The 24919-nt window shown below is 44.2% G+C and overlaps 1 protein-coding gene and 1 long non-coding RNA gene across 2 annotated transcripts in view; one reads left to right on the top strand and one right to left on the bottom strand.

The window, feature by feature from the left end:
• LOC137544516 (amine oxidase [flavin-containing] B-like) overlaps positions 1 to 6577 on the top strand; it is a 203855-nt gene extending 197278 nt beyond the window's left edge. The window contains exons 14-15 of the mRNA XM_068265602.1: positions 1497 to 1559; positions 5425 to 6577. Of these exons, the coding sequence (XP_068121703.1) occupies positions 1497 to 1559; positions 5425 to 5580 (219 nt within the window). The 3' untranslated portion in view covers positions 5581 to 6577. The remainder of the gene's footprint in view (positions 1 to 1496; positions 1560 to 5424) is intronic.
• LOC137544518 (uncharacterized) overlaps positions 1 to 24919 on the bottom strand; it is a 54798-nt gene that overhangs the window by 22297 nt on the left and 7582 nt on the right. Inside the window, exon 2 of the long non-coding RNA XR_011025891.1 lies at positions 5379 to 5696. This is a non-coding gene — a long non-coding RNA (uncharacterized lncRNA). The remainder of the gene's footprint in view (positions 1 to 5378; positions 5697 to 24919) is intronic.

Below are 24919 nucleotides of genomic sequence, written 5' to 3'. Positions count from 1 at the left end.
GTGAATTTTTTTTTTCGGCCTATTTGTGAAAGTTATTGATAAAAAAATATTTTGAAAGTTATTTATGTATAGATTTGTTATTTATAACAAATTAAAAAATACTAATTTATTTATTAAAAAATCGAAAATTTCAAGGTAATATTTATATAATTTCAATGATCATTTTCATAAAATGTTAAGTCAGCAAGTCTCAGGCTGGCAGCAGGCCTGCCTGCCATTCATGGTGAGGGTGATGTGGTGGTGTCACCCAACTCCAATGCAGAGCCACGCAGTGGAGGCTTGCCGCCAGTTGCCATTGGCCTGCCTGCTATTCTTGTGGAGGCTTGGAACCAATGAAATGCAGGCTACCTGAAAGTCCATCATGGTGTCTGAGAAACGAAGAATGAGAAGAGAGGGTGGTGGGTGGTATACGTGAGCTGGCACCCTCCTTTTTTTTAGTTTACCTTCAACAAACTTTGACAAAGTTATTTTTGAAAAATTAAAAAATACATACAACGGAAAGGGCCCCACTGTGGTGGGTCCTGGGGCTGCCCATGCACATTTTTGTGGGGCTTTTTAGCACTTTTACTTTTTCCGTGCATGGGCATAAAGCCTTGCTTACCCCTAGTCACTAGTAGAGACAACACACCGCTATCGGTATTGAGTATACATGCGTGGCCAGAGCAACACTAGCATGTGCGGCATATGCCACCATCAAACGATATAGGTGCATGCCCATTCACCCTTAGATACTGCTGTCCACCTTGTATGCACACTGCCACCTCTGTGCTGCGCCTTCATCCTGGCTATGTACCAGTAACGTAGCTTAGGTTCTCCTGGCCCCAGGGTAAATGTTACACTGCACTCTCTCAAGTGCTCTATACATAACAATTTGGAGCACCAAAACCTGATAAGGACAACTGCGGTGTCAGAGAGGTGTTGGCTTGGGGAAGAGAGCAGTCTTATGGTTACAGCTAATCAAAGCACATGCAGAGATGATCATTACCAGCTTACAACCAATGAAGAACTAATAAAGTGGTTGAAGGAGGGCCCTACTGGGCCCCTCTGGCCTATGGGCCCTGGTGTGGTCACTACCTCTGCATCCCCTATTGCCACACCACTGCTATGCACATCTTGGATCAGCACGCCACTAGCTCAACATTCCAGACTTCCACAGCAGCTCCTCAGTTTTCCTCAGACAACTCTGAGTTGATGCCTGCTGGTCTCCAGCACACATGTTAGCAGTAGCAAGTACACCCAGTTTTATCCAAGGACTAAGGAGCTTCAAATAGTGTAAAACTTTTTTTTTGATAGAGAAAAACATAGTACAGTACTACTCACAGATTTAAAATGATAAAAAGCGCTTCATAAAATCGGAGGACGTCTCTTCAGCACATCACACTGGTTATGTCCCACCTAGGCTCTGTTCCCCAACCTTAGATATTTATTGTTTTTATTTCTCTAGAAAACACACTACTAAATATATATATATATATATTTTTTTTTTTTTTTTACAGGTAATGTGCAACATGGGCCTGATTTCAGAAAATGAAGTATGGTTACCTGAACCTGAGTCTGCAGTAAGTTCTGTCCTAATATATTAGTGAAACACCCGTCTAATTATTTGCAAGTTCTTTTATTTTCTAGCTGAACAGTCTATTTTAGGTTTCACAGGGACATTTGACAGAAATGGAAGATGGAAGGATTCACCTGTAGGAAAAGTGTACTAATGGTTATTATTTGTAAATGAACACAGAGGTCACTATTCTTGACATATTGCAGATGATTGCTTTTCAGCAGTATATTCTGAGAGTAACCTTTCACCACGTGTCTATTTCTCTGCTGATTCACTGTGCATACAGAGTTTGTTCATGCTTACCTGTACTAAAACTGTTAACACGTAAATGATCATTAACCACTTTCTGCCTTTCGCACTCACAATATCAGATATGAACTACTTTTGCAACCTGTGTCCTCGTTTGTGTCATGAAAATGCAATCTCTATTGATTGTTTTACTTCTACAAGGCAAAAAGAATTTATGTATCAGCATACTAGAGTCTTTATGTCATTATTTAAGGCCTGTTTGCAGCATGAAATGTAGGTGACCATAAATTATAACGCAACACCTGGCTAACAAATCAATATTGATTGCAACGCTAAATCCATTCAATTACTTTGAATGGGGCATCACTGCTTAGCAGGGCAGTTTCTAGGCTAAAATGCACCCAGGGCGAGGGTGTTACAATTGCGCCCCCCCCCCCCCCCCCCACAGAGCCAGGTGTACATGCCCGCAGTATAGGTTAGCCAGGTCTAGTTGCACTCAAAATAGGTAGCCAGCTATAGGTCCTCCCCAGTATAGGTAGCCAGGCATAGTATAGGTAGCCAGGCATAGGTGCCCCAGTATAGTTGCCCCCAGTATAGGTTAGCCAGGTAGGTGCCTCCAGTATAGGTATCCGGTATAGTTGCCCCCAGTATAGGTTAGGCAGGTGCCCCCGGTATAGGTTAGATAGGTAGGTGCCCCCAGTACAGGTTAGCTAGGTGGGTGCCTCTAATATAGGGAGTCAGAATAGTTGCCCCCAGCATAGGTTAGATAGGTAGGTGCCCCCAGTATAGGTTAGTTAGGTAGGTGCCTCCAATATAGGTAGTCAGTATAGTTGCCACCAGTATAGGCTAGGTAGGTAGGTGCCCCCAATACAGGTTAGATAGGTAGGGGCCCTCCAGTATAGGTTTGATTAGGTAGGCGCCCCCCAGTGTGGTTAGATTAGGTAGGTGCCCCCCAGTGTGGTTAGATTAGGTAGGTGCCCCCCAGTGTGGTTAGATTAGGTAGGTGCCCCCCAGTATAGGTTAGATTAGGTAGGTGCCCCCCAGTGTGGTTAGATTAGTTAGGTGCCCCCCAGTGTGGTTAGATTAGGTAGGTGCCCCTCAGTGTGGTTAGATTAGGTAGGTGCCCCCAGTGTGGTTAGATTAGGTAGGTGCCCCCCAGTATAGGTTAGATTAGGTAGGTGCCCCCCAGTGTGGTTAGATTAGGTAGTTGCCCCCCAGTGTGGTTAGATTAGGTAGGTGCCCCCAAGTATAGGTTAGATTAGGTAGGTGCCCCCTAGTGTGGTTAGATTAGGTAGGTGCCCCCCAGTGTGGTTAGATTAGGTAGTTGCCCCCCAGTATAGGTTAGATAGGTAGCTGCCCCCAGTATGGAGGGGGGAGTCAGCCACGGGGAGGGCAGCCCGACCTCTCCCTCCCTTCCTCTCCGTGGGCCTCCCTGCGGCTGACTCCCCCCTCCATTACAGCGCCCACATTCCTTCAGCGCCCAGGGCGCCCGCACAGGCTGCACGGCCCTAGAATCAGGCCTGCTGTTTAGTACACCAAAATGCATACTGCTCTGAGATTAAGCATCATACAGTAGTGTGATGCTTCGGTGTGAACTTTAAAAAGGTATTCCATGCTTTTTTGATTTCCTTGTTGATCACAGATGCCATACACACAGTGTGAAAGTGCTATGCACACAGTGTGCCAGGCGCACAGTGTGAATGAGCTTTCAGTCTTGCCCCATCTTTACTCATTGACATTAGCATCAGAAACTGGATACAGCTTGTTTCACAAGTATAATGCTGTACATACGCGGATAGATTTTGCGGCTCGATTAGCCGCCGGATCGACTCCCACCGCATCCCCGCTCGTCCCCGCACGCGCCTGCATCGATTCCCGCTCGTTCTCGCGGGCGCTTCCTTATCTTCCGCTGGTTTTCCGCTATTGTCCGCCCGTGGGTATCGAGCGGGGAATCGATCCGGTGGGCAATCGGACCTGTCGGAAATTATCAATCGACCCATCAGCGACTCGATTGATAAGAAGAATCTATCTGTGTATGCCCAGCATAAGACTAGGCTGCAATTCATTAAGATCATGTTAGTGATAAAAAGACAAGAGAAATCTTATCACCACACATCGGGGTTTATTCATTAAGCTGCGCTGCCAAAGAAGCGCAGCTTAATGACAGGAGTGTAAGTTATGCGCAAGCTATGCGCTAAATTACTCCTAAGTAATGGTCGCTCCACTGATCCCGCCTGAGTCCCAGCGGGTCCAGTGGCTTTAATGAACGTGAAACCTGCAATTTGATTGGCCCAATAGGCTGCCTGTTAGGTGATGGACAGCCTGATAGCCGACAGGTGACATCAATCAAAGGTGGAATCCGATGACTGGCTGTAATCCTGTGATTGGAATGTCTTAAAAATGGCAGAAAGCAGAGATAATAAATAAATAATGTAAAATTCGACTTTTGAGTGAAAATGCCATTGAAAATTATTTTGTAATAACAAGGATTTTTGTCATTTTTCACAAGTTGTGGCACTAAAATTAAACATTTTGGTAATTTTCATGGTAAAAATAATGATTTTTTTTTCACGAATTTTCCATACTACGAAAAATACAATGTATTTTCAAGAATATTTTCTCAAAATTAAAAATAGCTTTTTGGCGAAAGTTCACAAGCAACACTGGTCTTGGCTTCCTACATTTTGAAGTAATCTCAGTCAGAAGATAATAGCCAGGAAGAACTCATTCTGAACAGTGGGTGTGAGCACCCAAGAACAGAAAGAAAGCAAGGATCCTTCTTTTTAAAAAGCAGCTGAAACAGACAGTGAATCATTCCTCAGTGAATGATGACACAGAAGTGGCACCTATCTGCATGGTACAGTCCTGCAATCCTACGCTGACTGAGAAAGCAGAGTTATGATAGATGAACATCAGAGTTTTGATACGAGTTATAGCTCTATTGGTATATGGGTGTTAACAGAATTACAGTTTCTTTGATAGTTGTCCTTGAAAGAGACTCTTTAAAAAGTAAGTGCCCTGGGGGGCACTTACCTTGGGAGGTCCTCCTCCGTCCCGTAGTGACAGCGCTGGAGCCCCCCGAACCCACAGCCGACAATTTGTCGTGCTTTGGCGCAGGCACAGTAACGCCTGCAATATTTACCTTTACAGCGCAGGCGCAGTAGTGGCTCCCTGATGGGCTAAGGTGGAAATAGCTGAGCCTTATCAGGTCCACTCTACTGCGCAGGCGCGGGGGTGAATTGCACCTGCACAGTACAGTGGATCCGATTGGGATCGGCTATTTCCGCCTTAGCCCATCCTAGAGCTGCTACTGCACCTGCGCTGTAAAGGTAAATATTTACATGGCTGCCGTTCGGGGACCTGTAGTGCTGCCACTGTGGGATAGAGGAGGACGAGGTAAACCTCGATAGGATCCAGAGGCTCCCCCTCCTGAGGTAAGTACCCCCCAGAGGCACTTTTTGAAGGTACAGGTTCTCTTTAAGAATTTAAGCAGTTTTGATTATTGTAATATTGCAGTACCTATAATTCATAAAGCAAATAACAGTTTGAAAGTGCCAACACCATGCATTTTTACCTTTACAAAGTCTCTACAAAGTGTTTTCTTTTCTTTTACTTTGTAGGATGTTCCAGCTTTGCCATTCAACACTTCGTTTTTGGAGAGACATCTACCATCAGCTAAAGGATTAATGAAGTTTATTCGCTGTTCTGCTTTCTTAGCTTCAGTGGCTGCTCTTGGTTTATTTGCTTACAAGAAAGGCTTTGTTGTTCGTGTTTGATCTACTTTTGATACAGCATTTAATATTGTCTTAATGCAACCATTCATTTGGTAACTGGGATGTTTTAATCCATCCTGTAAAAGCCCTTCCATTTTACTGATACATTCTTAGGGGCACTGAAAGAATAAAAAAAGTATATTTTTTAAATATTCAAATAGCATTTTCCAAAATCAAAAATAATTAAGATATTACAAACAGGCAAATAACACTGCTAATACTTCTACTACTTGCTGTATGGTATGCTCAGGTTTATATAACATAATAAGTGTCTATGCATAGCAAAAAAGAAATAAACCTCAGGATTTATATATAAAATGGGCCAGAGCTACATATGCAGTATAAGATGACAACTGCTTGATCCAGGCATTTTCCACCCAGTTATGTATCTATAAGTACAGTGTAGGCAATACTGAGTGACAGTGTTTCTGAAAATTACAGGAAAAGCAACTGCTGAGGTTGGAACATTGCCCTGTTGCTTTTGCCAGCCCCAAAAAGCTGCCACTGTTTTATGCGCATTTCTGGGGCCAGGGGGAACACATTTAAAATGGGGGGACTGACCAGGGGTCTTACGGTTATCTGGAAATTCCATGCTTCTCTCGATATGCACTCGACAGCCCCTTTTCAAATGAAATATTTGCAGCATGCCAAATCAATAGCTTTGATCGATTTCAGCCAAAAGTCGCTCAAAATTATGATTGGGCAGCCATGTTGCGGCATCAATCTCTAGGAGATTCATTCATTATGATCTAATTAGCCATAAATGGATGCTGCAAATCAATGTATGGGCACCTTAAGGGGGAATATATCATAGACATTTGATCTGCATGCTTGTTCAGGGTCACAGTCTATGACTTAAAGTATTGGAGGCAGAGGATCAGCAGGACAGCCAAGCAATGTATTTAAAAGGAAATAAACATGTCAGCCTCCATATCCCTCTCACCTCAGGTATCCTTTAAAGGGACACTTAAGTCAAACAAAAAAAATGAGTTTTACTCTCCTAGGGCTTCCAATAGCCCCCTGCAGCTGTCCGGTGCCCTCGCCGTCTCCCTCCGACCCTCCTGGCCCCGCCGGCAGCCACTTCCTGTTTCGGTGACAGGAGCTGACAGGCTGGGGACACGAGTGATTCTTCGCGTTCCCAGACACATTAGCGCTATTGTGGCCAGGAACACGAAGAATCACTTGCGTCCCCAAAACAGGCTCCTGTCACCGAAACAGGAAGTGGCTGCCGGCGGGGCCAGGAGGATCGGAGGGAGACGGCGAGGGCACCGGACAGCTGCAGGGGGCTATTGGAAGCCCCAGGTGAGTAAAACTCATTTTTTTTTCTGACTTAAAGGGAACCAGAGACGTTGGGGGGAAGCTTTTATACATACGTGGGGCTTCCTCCAGCCCCATACGCACGGATCGCTCCCACGCCGCCGTCCTCTGCTGCCTGGATCCGCCGGTACTGGGTCCCGTCATTGCCGCGAGTCGGCCAGTCGGCCGGCAGACGCGGCCAATTGTCCGCATCACACGGGGCTCCCTCCATATACATACACATGAGGCTGCCTACTGCGCAGCCTCATGCGTACGGGTATGGATGGAGCCCCTGTGATGCGGACAATTGGCCGCGTCTGCCGGAAGTGACGGGACCCGGTACCGCAGATACAGAAAGCGGAGGATGGCGGCGTGGGAGCGATCCAGGCTTATGGGGCTGGAAGAAGCCCCAGGTATGTATAAAAGCTTGTTCTATTTTTTATTAAGGTTCCTCTCTGGTTCCCTTTAAGTGTCCCTTTAATGCACAGTATAATGTACTGTAGAATCGAAGAAATCTGAAATCTGAAATCTCAGTAAGTATCACAATTGCAAGAAAATCTTGAAAGCAATCCTAACCACTTGCACACTACATGCAATTCCGATTTTTTTATACGATCCGATTTTTGATTCCGATTCAAAAAATGTAGCAGCATGCAGTAATTTTTTAAATCTGAATCAAAAATCGAATCGTATAAAAAAACGGAATCACATGTAGTGTGCAGGAGGCCTTACAGCTTGTTCTTTAAATGATAATTATTTTTTTTTACATGCTGGATCCATTTTTCTCTTATATGATGTTTTGCTATGGAAATGGTGTTTGTTATAATTAGGCAGTTACTGCCACAGCCAGAGCTTCTGTAGTGCTTAGGCATAAGTGATAGAGGTGAGGATCTTCAACAATTGTATCTATCACATTACCACATTAACTAGAAACCTGGATATGTGCTTAGTCTATAAGTCTCTGTAAAAAGTTTTGGAATTGACTGAGCTGTAAGTAAACATGTATTAATACTGTTTTCAATGCTGCTATTTGCATTTATTTAAAGCGGATCCGAGATGAAAAACTAACTATAACAAGTAACTTGTCTATATACCTTATCTAAAGTTTAGATAGTTTACACAGCAAATATAGCTGCAAACAGCTTTAATAGAAAATTATTATTTTTTCCTGTGATACAATGACAGCAGCCATGTTTGTAAGGGCTCTTTCACACCAGAACGTTAGAGGCGCACGTTAGTGCAGCCTGTAACGCAGCCCACCGCACAGCACTACAAAGTCAATGCGGCTGTTCACACTGCCCAGGTTGCGTTACACAGTAACAATACAATACAATACAATAACATTTGTAAAGCGCTTTTCTCCCATAGGACTCAAAGCGCATAGCTGTGTCTCAGATTAATACAGTGTTTCAGGCTGGGTTGTGTTACAGAGGAGATAGTCAGATGTTCATGAATGCCAGACTGAAAAGGTAGGTTTTCAGTTTAGACTTAAATGTTTCCAGGGATGGGGCTGTCCTGATTGGGTGTGGCAGGGAGTTCCAAAGTGTAGGGGCAGCATGACAAAAGGCTCTGTCTCCAAAGGTTTTGAGGTGGACTCTGGGGGTGACCAAGGTGTTACGTCCTTTTGATCTAAGATTGTGGGGGGTGTGATGTAGTTGCAACAAGTCCTTCAGGTATCCAGGGCCCAGATTGTGCAAGGATTTGAATGTCAGTAAGCCAATCTTAAACAGAATTCTCCATTTTATCGGTAGCCAGTGGAGTGAGCTCAGGGTTGGTGTTATGTGGCAATGGCGGGGTTGGCTCGTTAACAGCCTTGCGGCGGCATTCTGTACTAATTGCAGGCGGCGTAAGTCTTTCTTATGCAGGCCTGTGTAGAGGACGTTGCAGTAGTCTAACCTTGATGTGACGAAGGCATGAACTAGGGTTGGAAGATCCTCTGAAGGAATTAGGTGTTTAATCCTTGCAATATTCCTTAGGTGAAAGAAGGAATGTTTCACAACAGCTGAGATTTGATTCCTGAAGCTTAATTTCCCATCAATCAGTACTCCCAGGCTGCGCACACAGTCTGAGTTGTTCAGGTCTGAGCTCCCTATCCTTAGCGGTGTTGGTTGAGACTGGAGCTGCTTTGCTGTTGAGCCCTGGCCCTCGATAACAAGAACCTCAGTTTTGTCAGCATTAAGTTTTAGCCAATTATTATTCATCCACTCCTGAAGCTCAGCTAAGCATGCGTTTATTTGTGGAGTAGGGTCTGTGACGTCAGGTTTGAATGACAAATATAGCTGGGTGTCATCAGCATAGCAATGATATGTCAGGCCATGTTTTTGTATGATTTCTCCAAGTGGCAGCATGTATATGGTGAACAGTAAAGGGGATAATATTGCGCCCTGAGGTACACCGTATTTTAGTGCTACAGGGTTGGAGAGGAAGGGCCCTAAGGCTACCCTTTGTGTTCTGCCAGCCAGGAAGGAGTTGAACCACCGGAGAACAATGCCATCTATGCCACAGTACTCTTGTAGCCTGTTGAGTAAGATTTCATGATCGACTGTGTCAAAAGCCGCTGAGAGGTCGAGCAAAATCAGGATGGAACATTGACCCTTGTCTCTTGCAATCAGCAGATCATTGCAAATCTGGGTGAGGGCTGTTTCACAGCTGTGATATTTCCTGAAACCAGATTGAAGAGGGTCAAGGATGTTGTTTCTGGAGAGCCTGGCTTCAAGTTGGAGGTAGACAGCCTTTTCAATAACTTTTCCCAGAAAGGGGAGGTTTGAGACAGGTCTGTAGCTGTTTAGAGCATCTGGGTCTAAGGATGGTTTCTTGAGTAGAGGCCTGACGATTGCTTCTTTCAGAGTAGAGGGAAACCACCCTTCTTGTAAGGAGCCGTTGACTATTTTGTGGAATGCCGGTGTAAATAGTTCAGGGCATTTCAACATGAACTTAGTGGGGCCAGGGTCCAGATCGCAGGTAGTCTGGCGAAGGTTTGAGGCAAAGTGCAAATGTTCAGGCAAAGTGCAGCGTACTGTGTGTTCTGAGCGGCTTAAGCCGCGTTAGACTGTTTGCACATGGTCAGTGGGGGGCGAGAGGAGGCGGGGAGATGCCGCTACAGTAGCACATGGCTACTTAATATGCACTGCACTGGCGGCTGCTGATTGGCTGGCGGGACCACGTGATGCGGACTGTCTCACTCCGCATCACGAGGTCCCGCCGGCCAATCAGCGCCACTCTGGTGGATCTTATGCGGATAGAGCCGCCTAACGCGGCTCACTCTAACGTCCTCTCCCGCACCACCATGCGTTGCGTTAGGGGCACGTTATGCGACCTTAACGTCCCCTCTAACGCAACGTCCTGGTGTGTAAGTAGCCTAAACATTATACAGAGGCAGGCTTATCTGTATCTTGATCACTAAGCCTGTGAAATAAACCTAATCCCCCCTCCTCCCCTCTGCCTCTGAAATCAATGGCTAGTAACACCTCCTCCTCCTTCTGCCCAGACTGAGCTCCCATGAGCCCTTGCTACTGCCAAGGCTCTCTGAAAACCTGTGGGTGGGGCTTATTTAGTTTATAGGGAATTAGAGTATTAAAACAAAAACAAAAAAGTATTTGGCTTGAGGAATGCCCTATAAAAAATAGGAAAGGAACACAATTATGCAATGAGTAAAAGTTCACCTTGGATCCACTTTAAGTTACATAGCAACTAATAAGACACTAAAGTCTTGGGTATCTTAGGAATAGATGAAAGAAGCAGAGGCTGGAGAGAATAATTCTTACCTTACCTCTGAAATGCTAGAGTGCTGTGTTAATTCTGTAGCCACACTGCATTTGTATGTGATATGAACTATATAGCTGCTACTGACAGCATCCTGATGTTATTGCTAGTTTAACCATTTCCGGCCCGAGGTGATAGAGATCTACGCCCTGTTTTGATGGGCTCCTGGTTGGCAGGGCATAGATCTCTATCACCGGCGCTGCCGCTCCCCGCCGCGATCGTGCGCACCGAACCGCCCGCACTTAGCTGTCTTATGACAGCTAAGGCTTCCGGGTATCAGCAGGAGCCGTCACTGATTGGCTCCCTGCCGTGTGATCGCTGTGAGCCAATCACAGCGATCACCCTCCGAAAGGCAACATAGTTGCCGTTCCGCCTCCCTCTCCCTGTCACTGTGTGAATCTTGTGTGACAGGGAGAGACGCACAGCCTGCAGCCGTGACAGGCTGTGCAATTTTAGTGTAAAAAAAAACACTTTTCTATTCCGATTTCCCCCCATTCATCCCTTGATCCCCTCCCAACCACCTAAGTGGAGCCCGCAACGACCGCAATACGCCGATCAGCGGCGGCTCGCTGCGGACTAGCTGGCCAGGGATCGCACGCTGGATGTGCCCACCCGCGACGTCAACCCGCCGGCCAATTAACAGCGCCGGCGGGTTGTTAACCCCCGATCTGCCTCATGTAAAGCAGATAATACGCATTTTAATGTATACAAAGCGTATTATACAGGCTGCCTCCTGCCCTGGTGGTCCCAGTGATCAAGGGACCACCAGGGCAGGTTGCAGCCCGCCTAGTAAGCACCCAAGCACACTGATCCTGCCCCCTGATCGCCCACTGCACCCATCAGACCCCCCCTGCCCACCCCTCACACCCCTGTTTGCACCCAATCACCCCCCTAATCACCCATTAATCACTCCCTGTCACTATCTCAACTCTTTTTTACCCATCAATCACCTCGTCACCACCTGTCACTGCTACCCATCAGATCAGACACTAATCCGCCCCTTGGGGGCACCCAATCACCCGCCCACCCCCTCAATTAGCCCCCAGACCCCCTCTGATCAACTCGCCAGTGCATTGCTTGCATATATTCTCCCCTGTAATCACCTACTGATCACATATCAATCACCCAATCACAACCCTGTCACTGCTACCCATCAGATCAAACCCTAATCTGCCCCTTGCGGGCACCCAATCACCCGCCCACACCCTCAGGTAGCCCCCCAGACCCCCTCTGATCAACCCGCCAGTGCATTGCTTGCATATATTCTCCTCTGTAATCACCTACTGATCACCTATCAATCACCCCGTCACCCCCTGTCACCACCTGTCACTGCTACATATCAGATCAGGCCCTAATATGCCCCCTGTGGGCTTCTGATCACCCGCCCAAACCCTCACCCGCCCCACCGCAGTGACAGAATTTTTTTTTCTGATCACTGCTGGTACAACTTAATTGTGGCTGAGACCAACCATTATGCCACACAATACGCAACCGCCAATCCAAGAAGCTACTTTGCCCAGCCTTTTCGGTAGAAGCCACTCCAAGTTTCCAAACGTAACATTTTTTGGGGCCTTCTCCTTAACATGGGTGTAGTCAAAAGAATGTATTGCGGTCTTATTGGTCTATGCACCCAATACATCACATGCCCTTGTTCTGTGCTGCCATTTCCAGGTCACAATTTGAGAACATCCGGCGCTTCCTGCACTTCAGTTCCAATACAACCTGTCATCTAAGAGGCCACCCTGCTTATGACCGGTTGCACAAAATTCGGCCCCTCGTAGACCACCTGTCATCAAAATTTGCAGATGCTTATACCCCTGAACTGTCATTTTGAGGCATTAGGTTTCCAGACTACTCCTCACGGTTTTGGGCCCCTAAAATGCCAGGGCAGTATAGGAATCCCACAAGTGACCTCATTTTAGAAAGAAGACACCCCAAGGTATTCCGTTAGGTGTATGACGTGTTCATAGAATATTTTATTTTTGGTCAAAAGTTAGCGGAAATTTATTTTTATTGTTTTTTTTCACAAAGTGTCATTTTCCACTAACTTGTGACAAAATATAAAATCTTCAATGAACTCACCATACACCTAACGGAATACCTTGGGGTGTCTTCTTTCTAAAATGGGGTCACTTGTGGGGTTCCTATACTGCCCTGGCATTTTAGGGGCCCTAAACCGTGAGGAGTAGTCTAGAAAACAAATGCCTCAAAATGACCTGTGAATAGAATGTTAGGCCACTTAGCGCACCTAGGCTGCAAAAAAGTGTCACATGTGGTATCGCTGTACTCAGAAGTAGTATAATGTGTTTCGGGGTGTATTTTTACACATACCCATGATGAGTGGGAGAAATCTCTCTGTAAATGGACAATTGTGTGTAAAAAAAATCAAAAAATTGTCATTTACAGAGATATTTCTCCCACCCAGCATGGGTATGTGTAAAAATACACCCCAAAACACATTATACTACTTCTCCTGAGTACGGTGATACCACATGTGTGACACTTTTTTGCAGCCTAGGTGCGCTAAGAGGCCCTACGTCCTATGAGTACCTTTAGAATTTCACAGGTCATTTTGAGGCATTTGGTTTCTAGACTACTCCTCACGGTTTAGGGCCCCTAAAATGGCAGGGCAGTATAGGAACCCCACAAGTGACCCCATTTTAGAAAGAAGACACCCCAAGGTATTCCATTAGGTGTATGGTAAGTTCATAGTAGATTTTATTTTTTGTCACAAGTTAGTGGAAAATGACACTTTGTGAAAAAAAAACAATGAAAATCAATTTCCGCTAACTTGTGACAAAAGTAAAATCTTCTATGAACTCACCATACTCCTAACGGAATACCTTGGGGTGTCTTCTTTCTAAAATGGGGTCACTTGTAGGGTTCCTATACTGTCCTGGCATTTTAGGGGCCCTAAACCGCTAGGAGTGGTCTAGAAACCAAATGCCTAAAAATGACCTGTGAAATCCTAAAGGTACTCATAGGACGTTGGGCCCCTTAGCACACCTAGGCTGCAAAAAAGTGTCACACATGTGGTATCGCTGTACTCAGGAGAAGTAGTATAATGTGTTTTGGGGTGTATTTTTACACATATCCATGCTGGGTGGGAGAAATATCTCTGTAAATGGACAATTGTGTGTAAAAAAATAAAAAAAATCTCATTTACAGAGATATTTCTCCCACCCATCATGGGTATGTGTAAAAATACACCCCAAAACACATTATACTATTTCTCCTGAGTACGGCGATACCACATGTGTGACACTTTTTTTGCAGCCTAGGTGCGCTAAGGGGCCCAAAGTCCTATGAGCACCTTTAGGCTTTTCAGGGGTGCTTACAATTTAGCACCCCCCCCAAAATGCCAGGACAGTAAACACACCCCACAATTGACCCCATTTTGGAAACTAGACACTTCAAGGTATTCAGAGAGGGGCATGGTGAGTCCGTGGCAGATTTCATTTTTTTGTCACCAGTTAGCAGAAATGGAAACTTTTTTTTATTTATTTTTTTGTCACAAAGTGTCATTTTCCGCTACCTTTGACAAAAAATAAAATCTTCTATGAACTCACCATGCCTCTTAGTGAATACTTTGAGGTGTCTTCTTTCCAAAAATGGAGTCATTTGGGGGGTATTTATACTATCCTGGAATTCTAGCACCTCATGAAACCTGACAGGTGCTCAGAAATGAGAGAGATGCTTCAAAATGGGAAAATTCACTTTTTGCACCATAGTTTGTAAACGCTATAACTTTTACCCAGACCAATAAATATAAACTGATTTTTTTTTTATCAAAGACATGTAGCACAATAAATGTGGACAAAAATGTATACAGAAATTTTACTTTATTTGACAAATTTTATCACAGGAAGTTAAAAAAATCATTTTTTTGACAAAATTCATGTCTTTTTTGATGAATATAATAAAAACTAAAACTCGCAGCAGCAATCAAATAGCACCAAAAGAAAGCTGTATTAGTGACAAGAAAAGGAGATAAAATTCATTTAGATGGTAGCTTGTATGACTGAGCAATAAACCATTAAACCTGCAGTGGTCTGAATTGAAAAAAGGCTCTGGTCTTAAGGGGCGAAAAGACTGCAGTCCTTAAGTGGTTAAAGAAACCAGTCCCATATAGGTAAATGTAAGAGTCTTAAAGGGAAGGTTCAGGGAGCGTGGGTAAAAAATAAAAATCAATTTCCACTTACCTGGGGCTTCCTCCAGCCTGTGGCAGGCAGGAGGTGCCCTCGCCGCCGCTCCGCAGGCTCCCGGTGGTCTCTAATGGCCGACCCGACCTGGCCAGGCCGGCTGCCAGGTCGGGCTCTTCTGCGCTCCAAGGCCCGGCACTTCTGCGTCCCACGCCGGCGCGCTGACATCATCGGACGTCCGCCGGGCTGTACTGCGCAGGCGAGGGCACGTCCTGCCTGCCACGGGCTGGAGGAAGCCCCAGGTAAGTGGAAATTGATTTTTATTTTTTACCCACGCTCCCTGAACCTTCCCTTTCCAGCTGCGCCTGCGCAGTACAGCCCGGCGGACGTCTGATGACGTCAGCGCGGCGGCGTGGGACGCAGAAGTGCCGGGCCTTGGAGCGCAGAAGAGCCCGACCTGGCAGCCGGCCTGGCCAGGTCGGGTCGGCCACCGGAGACCACCGGGAGCCTGCGGAGCGGCGGCGAGGGCACCTCCTGCCTGCCACGGGCTGGAGGAAGCCCCAGGTAAGTGGAAATTGATTTTTATTTTTTACCCATCCTCCCTGAACCTTCCCTTTAAACTTAACTTTGTATTGACTTCTCAAACTTTTTGCTGTATCGCCTGGCTGCAGTGCTTCCATTTTCCCCCAATGAGAACTACCATCTAAATATTTAGTTGTATTCTCTGCATATCTTCCTGAAGCCATGTGTGATACATGACAGTTTTATGAACTATACAGGGTGTAGATAAGTCACATATTATGCTGTGACACTGTGAATGAAGTTTATAAGAATTGAAGAGGCGAGACAGGTACCGGTAAATGAAAAAGACAAACAAATTTCCTAGCAGATAAACATCACTGTGTTAATAATATTTTAAGACTGGGGACTCAGTTCCTTGTAACTGCACTTTTTAAGAGGTTTTTTTTTTCAAAATACCATCCTAGATATGGAGTTTAAATAGAATTTGTTTTCATGATCCTAATCAGATTAAACAAATCCTCAGTTGCAAATGGCTTTTTAACCTCAGGCCATTTACTAATTCTAAAGTAGTTGAGAATCTTGTATGAAGCTAATAATGTACTTTACTGCCAGCAGCAAATATGTAGCCAAAGATCAATAAACAGACGTCCATTTGAGATGTTTAGGTGAACAGCATGAAGACAGATTACCTAATGAGGTTTTCATGTTTAAAAAAAAAAAATTAAGCGGTTTTTAATTCTTAAAGTAAAATTGCTACTTCCTTCATCAGAATAAAAGGTATAAATAGTGTATAAAGGACACTTGCTACATACTGTGAAGATAGTTGTACATCCTATTTTAACATCAGTGTCCAGATATTTGTGGTTATCTATAGATCTCATTTAGTCAATTTTGAAAATCACTTTTACATTTCTGTTTCTGACATAAGAGTCAAATCACTTACCCTTTCTGCTGTATTGTTGGTTAAATGGCCCCTCACAACATTTGTTTTATTTATGTTGCAACTTAACTGCTGAATAACGTCTGTTAGTGTCACCAATTTGGAACATGACTGAAAATGCAACTGATGTGCCATTTAACTTGCCTTTCTCTCTCTCTCTTTTTTTTTTTTTTTTAAACTTGATTTCTGTTTATAAGTGTTTTGATCCTGAACTACACTTTTCATTTACAGGATGCAACAGACAATCTATACTTCCTTTAGGAAGCCACCTGAGTTTACTTGACTATACAGTATTTTACGTCATAACATTGATTTCATGTGCTTTGTTAAACTAATTACATTTAGCTCTTTAGTATGTGATGCTTTTGATTCAAATTTCTTACACATTCCAAATTATTTTACAGCCTACCGTAAGTGTTCATTTTCCTTATGTTTATGTAAAAAAGAGCTAATGAACTTATAATTAATAAAGGTTTACTAAAATATAGAACAGTCTCTTAATTTATTAAGATAGCAGAAAATATGAACAGACAGATTTTTTTGCTTAGTCTATAAAGTGTTACTTCACTTATATTATAGAAAGTGATATCTAGTTTATAGTTGTGACAACATTCTACATATTATTTTTATTTCTTCTTCAAACCTCCGCCCATTACTAAACTGAATGTTAAAGTGCACTCAAGGCAGCCCTGAAGGGGGGGGGGGGGGGGCAAACCGGACACAAGGGTGTGTTCCTTGACATGCCTCTTCCTTGACATGCCTGTGTGTCCCCTCTGCGCCGCTCTCTGCCCCCCCTTTCACCACACTGACATCCCTCGAAAATTGGCAACAAGCTGCTTGTCGGCAATCTCACGTGGAAGCGACGTCCCTTGCAGGAAAGGCACTCCTGCAAAACGCCCACTCAGATGTCAGCTTTGAATGCGCAGTTCTGCCTCTCCCCCTCTACGCCTCTGCCTCCCTGCTCTGTGGTCTGTATGTATGTTTTTTCTTACAAAATTGCTGACCTCGTGTTCTCTTTAAATTGTGTCTTATATACATTTTGACATCAAAAGACAGCACAAAGGTTATTTTTCACATGCTAGTCATACACTATGCAGTAAGTGGTAGTTCATCTGTAAGTGGTAGTTCAGGTGCACATCTTCCATACTGTTTATCTGGTAAGAAGAAATCTTGTCTAATTAGGATTGCGGAGCTGCAGCCACTAGGCTTGTACTTCTCCATGTAGTACAGAGCTTTGCGAACATCCTATAGTGCACCCCTCCTGTCTGTACAATTGAAAAAGGACAGGCATGTCTGATGGATGTTCATTAGATAGTTTAAATAAATATCGACTGGATGTGGCCTAATTTGTATTGAGGACGGCAGAGGCTTAGGTGGATAGACCGTATATGTGAAGCTATGAACATGATGCAACAGCTGAAAGATGCATTGATTGGTAGTCACATCTGGCATGCAAGAGTTCATGTGGTCACAAAAAGTCATAGTCAACAAAATGAACAACCAGGGGGAGTGTTAGTTATGTAGCTGGTTATTGTGAAAAATAAGACCACCTGGTTTCTTTAGATTGTAAGCCTCTGGCAGGGCCCTCCTCCTAGTGTGTCCAGCTTGATCATGCACCTTCACTGTCACACACCCCTCTCATGGATTAGAGCAGACTCTATCTATTGATTTTTACCAAAGACATTGAACTACTGTTAGACATTTGTATGATCTTGTTTTTTGGTTGTGAGCTCCTTGTATGTCCAACCTTGTTTGTTAAAGAGGAACTCCAGTGAAAATAATGTAATAAAAAACTGCTTCATTTTTACAATAATTATGTATAAATGATTGTCAGTGTTTGCCCATTGTAAAATCTTTCCTCTCATTGATTTACATTTATTGCATGGTGACATTTTTACTGCTGGCAGGTGATGTCAGTGGAAGGAGATGCTGCTTGCTTTTTTGGCAGTTGGAAAAAACTGTAAACGGCTATTTCCCAGAATGCAATGAGGTGCACAGACAGGAAACTGTCAGGACCATGGTCCTGACATCATACTGTAGGAGGGGTTTCACTACAAAATTAGCCATAAAGACCCCCCTGATGATCCATTAGAGAAAAGGAAAATATTTCTCATGGGAAAGGGGGTATCAGCTACTGATTGGGATGAAGTTCAATTCTTAGTTCCAGTTTCTCTTTAACCCCATTTATCTATTGTGCAGTGCTGTGTAATATCTTGGCGCTTTATAAATACAAAAAATAAAAATAATGGTTCAGTTAAGAGAAAATTTCACAATTATGTCCCTCAGAAATATAATTTAATCTAAAGGAAGGCAAAAAGACACCTTCAAATCAGGTGTTCATGAGCTCCAGAAGGAAGAAAACCTTTCTGCATCTAGGCAGCAAAAGCAGAAATCTCTTGATTAGCTTTTTGATATTCATTATTGGAAATGTAGGCATTTCTTTGTATTTATTTATTTTAGGAAAACATCCAGTGCCCCTTTAATGTTATCTGCTATATCAAATACAACAAGATGCATTTCACATTTTCACAGCCCACACTACTATTTTTGCAGCTGTCCCTCCAACTTTAAGGCTGTTTTCACTCTTGATGCTTAACAATTGCACAACACTGCGACAAAGAAGTTGCTCCGCACATTATAGCCATGGCATAACCAAATCAGCGAGGCATACTTTTTATTGAAAGTAGGCCTCACTTCCGGGCTATACGCACAAGTTGACCACTAATGCACTGAATGCAGCGCGTTACTACGCCATAACCCACTATCACTACTTCTGCAATGTAATGCAGTGAATTGCGGCAATGTGACATGACGGACAACGTATAGTGTAAAAGTGACCAAACGTCTGGAGTCTTTTACAATGACTTTAATTTGAACAACCTTTCACTTAATTTTCTATATGGACCATTTATATATTCTCATATTCTCTCTTTCTTTCCTCTCCTCAAGGGTAAGTTAGTTTAATTTAGCTATATATACTTATCTCTTTACCAATGTCCTCTATGCCTCGAAATAAGTCACAAGCTTTGCACCTTTTCCAGTCCAAGGTGCAAAATTATACTCCTTTCCCTTGCATCTATTCCACTTTAAAAACAAGTAAGAAACGTGTTAGCTTTAGACGCTTCATACTGGGATTCTTAATGTCTTATTGACCTTGCAGGTTGGGTTACTGACTAGTATCACCAACCCATATACCTTAGCTTTTAACATTGGAAAGCTCCTTGTAAAAGAGGTGAAAAGCATATTTCTCTCACTGTGAAACATAAGGGTCTCATCCCCACTTCCCCTACTAAGAAGGAGGTGAGGGTAATGGGATATGGGGATGGGAATTACAGGGCTATCTTGAAGAATATCTTAATAATAAAGGGGATCTCAGATATTTCCCTCTCCGAAGCAATTTGTACAGGGCTACATCAGTTCATCTTCCCTTTTTCTGCAACAAATAAGTTTTGAATCAGGAGGATACAATTTATTGGCTAACTTAGAAGAAAAGCAGTAAGCTGAAGGCTTCATAGCTGAAAGCTTACTGCCTTTCTTCTAAGTTAGCCAATAAATGGTAATATCCTGATTAAAAAACTACTTACTTTACTGTTGGCTAGCACGGTACAACACTCAGCTGCTTCTACAACAAGTAGTAGACCCTAGAATAAGAATCAAATAAGCTGCAGTGGGTTTAATTTTCCTGCTAGGACTAGAACGTCCTGAGCGGTTCACACGCGAACGTATTCGCACGAACAACGCAGGTTCGCGTTCACATTGGATTGCAAACTTTATGCGTGTTTGACCCGCCCCCTATACTACATCATTGGGCTAAACTTTGACCCTCTACATCACAGTCAGCAGACACATGGTGGCCAATCAGGCCGCACTCCCTCCTGGAGCCCCCCCCATATAAGGCAGCAGCGTTGGCCATTTTCTCACTCTGCTGCTGTATTGGTGAGAGAAGGGAGAAACATTGGAGAGATAGGGAAAGCGATAGTTAGGAGGTCTGTTAGCTTGCTCCTTGCTGATATTTGTTCCTGCATTATCTGTCACATGCATTTTGGGACTTTTTCTTTTAATTAGGTGAAAGGTTGCTCATGTACCGCGTGCGCGCTGAAGTCATATTTTGTGTATAAAAAAGGCTGGACTCTCAGTAAAACTTCAACTGCAATACTGTGTCTGTCTTTTATTTGCTATTTGAAGCAGGTTCACTTCTCTGGTACCAGATCAGAAACCACAAACCGTTGTCTCTTTCAGAGGGTCTGCTGGTCTAAAGGTCCAATTCCTTTTAAAAAGCACCACCAAAACAGCTCTTGAGAACTAATGTTCTTGTGATGTGTTTTTTTTTATTTTTTTGTGTGGCCCACTGACACTGCATATACAGCCCTTTCTGTCGCAGCTGGCTCTTGCTAATTGCTTTACTGTGCCAGGCCCAGCACATTCAGTACCTAGTGTGACTGCTGCATATTGTATTCTAATACCAGTCCGTGCATACCTTTCACTGCACCTGTGTGACCGACCGCACGCTGTTTTATATACCAGTCTGTGCATACCTTTTCACTGCACCTGTGCGACCGCACGCTGTTTTATATACAGTGGCTTGCAAAAGTGTTCGGCCCCCTTGAAGTTTTCCACATTTTGTCACATTACTGCCACAAACATGAATCAATTTTATTGGAATTCCACGTGAAAGACCAATACAAAGTGGTGTACACGTGAGAAGTGGAACGAAATTCATACATGATTCCAAACATTTTTTACATTCAGCCCCCTGAGTCAATACTTTGTACAACCACCTTTTACTGCAATTACAGCTGCCAGTCTTTTAGGGTATGCCTCTACCAGTTTTGCACATCTAGAGACTGAAATCCTTGCCCATTCTTCTTTGCAAAACAGCTCCAGCTCAGTCAGATTGGATGGACAGCGTTTGTGAACAGCAGTTTTCAGATCTTGCCACAGATTCTCGATAGGATTTAGATCTGGACTTTGACTGGGCCATTCTAAAACATGGATATGTTTGGTTTTAAACCATTCCATTGTTGCCCTGACTTTATGTTTAGGGTCGTTGTCCTGCTGGAAGGTGAACCTCCGCCCCAGTCTCAAGTCTTTTGCAGACTCCAAGAGGTTTTCTTCCAAGATTGCCCTGTATTTGGCTCCATCCATCTTCCTATCAACTTTGACCAGCTTCCCTGTCCCTGCTGAAGAGAAGCAACCCCAGAGCATGATGCTGCCAACACCATATTTGACAGTCGGGATGGTGTGTTCTAAGTGATGTGCAGTGTTAGTTTTCTGCCACACATAGCGTTTTGCATTTTGGCCAAAAAGTTCCATTTTGGTCTCATCCGACCAGAGCACCTTCTTCCACATGTTTGCTGTGTCCCCCACATGGCTTGTGGCAAACTGCAAACGGGACTTCTTATGCTTTTCTGTTAACAATGGCTTTCTTCTTGTCATTGTTCCATATGAGCCAACTTTGTGCAGTGCACGACTAATAGTTGTACTATGGACAGATTCCCCCACCTGAGCTGTAGATCTCTGCAGTTCCTCCAGAATCACCATGGGCCTCTTGACTGCATTTCTGATTAGCGCTCTCCTTGTTCGGCCTGTGAGTTTAGGTGAACAGCCTTGTCTTGGTAGGATAACAATTGTGCCATACTTCTTCAATTTCTGAATAATCGCTTGAACAGTGCTCCGTGGGATGTTCAAGGCTTTGGAAATCTTTTTGTAGCTTAAGCCTGCTTTAAATTTCTCAATATCTTAATCCCTGACCTGTCTGGTGTGTTCTTTGGACTTCATGGTGTTGTTGCTCCCAAGATTCTCTTAGACAACCTCTGAGGCCGTCACAGAGCAGCTGTATTTGTACTGACATTAGATTACACACAGGTGCACTCTATTTAGCCATTAGCACTCATCAGGCAATGTATATGGGCAACTGACTGCACTCAGACCAAAGGGGGCTGAATAATTACGCACGCCCCACTTTGCAGTTATTGATTTGCAAAAAATGTTTGGAATCATGTAGGATTTTCGTTCCACTTCTCACGTGTACACCACTTTGTATTGGTCTTTCACGCGAAATTTCAATAAAATTGATTCATGTTTGTGGCAGTAATGTGACAAAATGTGGAAAACTTCAAGGGGGCCGAATACTTTTGCAAGCCACTGTACCAGTTCGTGCATACATTTCACTGCACCTGTGTGACCGCACGCTGTTTTATATACCAGCAGTCAGTGCATCTATTTTCACTGTACCTGTGTGACTGCACATTGTTATACCAGCAGTCACTTCAACCTTTTCACTGCACCTGTGTGGCTGCACATTATATTATTGCAGCTGTCAGTGCATACCTTTCCCTGCACCTGTGTGACTGCATGTTGTATTATACCAGCAGTCAGTGTATACCTTTCACTGCATCTGTGTGACAGCACATTGTATTAGTCAAGTCAGTGCATACCTTTCACTTCATCACCCCCAATATGGACAAAACAAGAGGCAGAGCCAGAGAAAGGCCACCCGGCAGGTCTGTTTGAGGTCGTGCTGTCGTGATTTCATGCGGCCATCGACCAAAGTACAGTGTTCAGAAGAAGGCACGTGCCATCAACCCCCAATATTGTCAGGACCTAGTTGACTATTTAACACAGAACACCTCATCTTCCTCAGCTTCAGCACGGAAGCGTGACATATCTTCCTCCTCCTGCTCTGATTCTGGCACCCCACTTAACACTCCGTCGGCAGCCATCACCAAAGTGCCATCATCCCAGGGCTCAGCGATGTGGAAATTGTTTTGTGTGTCTGCCTCAGATGAGAGCAATGCCATCTGTACTCTCTACCACTTAAAATTGAACCATGGATAGACCAAGACCCGCGTAGGGACAACTACTTTACGAAGGCACATGATGAAAAAGCACAAACTGCAATGGGATGACCACCTGAGAAAAAGCAGCACACAAAAGCAAAGCCACACACCACAGTGGAAGATACCAGGCCACAATTATTTCTCAAAAAAGGCAATACCCAAACTGTACCATGATGTTGAAAGGCAAGTGGTGTCATCTCTGGCACACAGCCTTGGGTCAAGGGTCCATCTGACCACGGATGCCTGGTCTGCAAAGCACGGTCAGGCCTGCCCAAAGACTAAGTCAGTCCCCACCAGTGCCTTCTCCGCCACCACCAACAGGGTCCAGGACTCCAGGTGGACTCCTGAATTTCCACTATAATAATTTTTCTGGTGCGTGTACATGCCTGCCTAATTTTTCTGGCTGCATTGCGGCTGCAACAACAAAACAAAAGCCATGTACATGTGTCAATTCCCCTTCGTGATCGTTACCTTGCCGCGGTGAAAGGGCTTGTGTGTCACAATGAAGCAAGGACCGGCTATATGAGTGTGTTGGGGGGCACACCTGACCCAAGAATATAATAAGGTCGTTGCTTCATTGTGGACAGACCAAATTCGATCAGCTGGACACTCAGTCATTGTTGTTCTGTCATTGAGCTACCTCAGCCCGACCATATGGGCTTGAAATCCGACATCGCCTGCACTCTCGCCATGGTGCGCACCAGTCCAGCACGGTCATTACTACACAAACAACTGTTTGCGGTGCGTTACACAGTGAGTGTGGTGTGTCAGTGTGAAGCAGTACACTAATTACACTACCTGATTCATGTATACACACGCAAGATGTTTTAAAGCACTTTATGTCTCCAATTTAGCATGCAATGTGTTTTCTGCCCTTAAAACCCTGCTGTGCGTCAAGTCCCCGGGACTTTTGGCGTGTATCCCACTCCGCCATGCCCCCCTCCAGGCGTTAGAACCCTTGAAACATCTTTTCCATCACTTTTGTGGACAGAATTAGTGTTTGTAGTTTTGAAAGTTCACCTCCCCATTGAAGTCTATTGCGGTTAGTGATGTTCGCCGGTTAGCAAACTTTTGCGGAACCAAAATCCGCGGGTTCACAACATCTCTAGATAGGAATTATTTGACTTTTTAACAGAGAATTTCCAGTAATCAATAGGAAGCCTGGCTGAACATGTAAATATGTCAATACCAGCACTCCTGATCAGACAGCCAAGAGGTAAGAGGATAGTGAGGGTGGGGGGTTGCAAGTGAGTCTGAATTACAGAGAAATAGAAGCAAAAATATGAAATGGATGAGGATTATGATGATTTTAATAAACCTGTGTGTTAATTTCATTTAAAATATTTTATCACAATATGGATTTTAGTGTTTAAACTTTTTTTGAGAATGGGTACTATCTTGGCACTTCTTCCCCTGGGGGTGAAATACACCTAGAAACCCCAACTCCACTTGTGCAGGAACTCTTCCCAACTCACAGTGGCGTAGCAATAGGGGTTGCAGAGGTAACGACCGCATTGGGGCCCTTGGGTCAAAGGGGCCCCGAGGGGCCCTCCCTCAACCATAATATTAGCTCTCTATTGGCCCTGTGTTTGTAATAATCACTTCTATAGATGCTTTGAATAGTAGTAATCATTAACAAACTGTTTCCCAACCCCTTCTTGCACCTCTGACACTGTTGTTGTCTTTTGCAGGTTGTGGTGCGCCGTATCAATTGTTTTCTATAGAGTGCTTGAGGGGCCTCATCTAAAACTTGCACTGGGGCCCATAGCTCCTTAGCTACGCCACTGCCAACTCATGCTGCTTTTTGGGGCACACAAAGATGGAGAAAGAGCCCATTGTCC

Source organism: Hyperolius riggenbachi, chromosome 2, assembly GCF_040937935.1.
Source record: "Hyperolius riggenbachi isolate aHypRig1 chromosome 2, aHypRig1.pri, whole genome shotgun sequence".
NCBI lineage: Eukaryota > Metazoa > Chordata > Amphibia > Anura > Hyperoliidae > Hyperolius > Hyperolius riggenbachi.
Note: the sequence above shows the minus strand (reverse complement) of the source record. Positions and strands in the feature narration are given on the sequence as shown.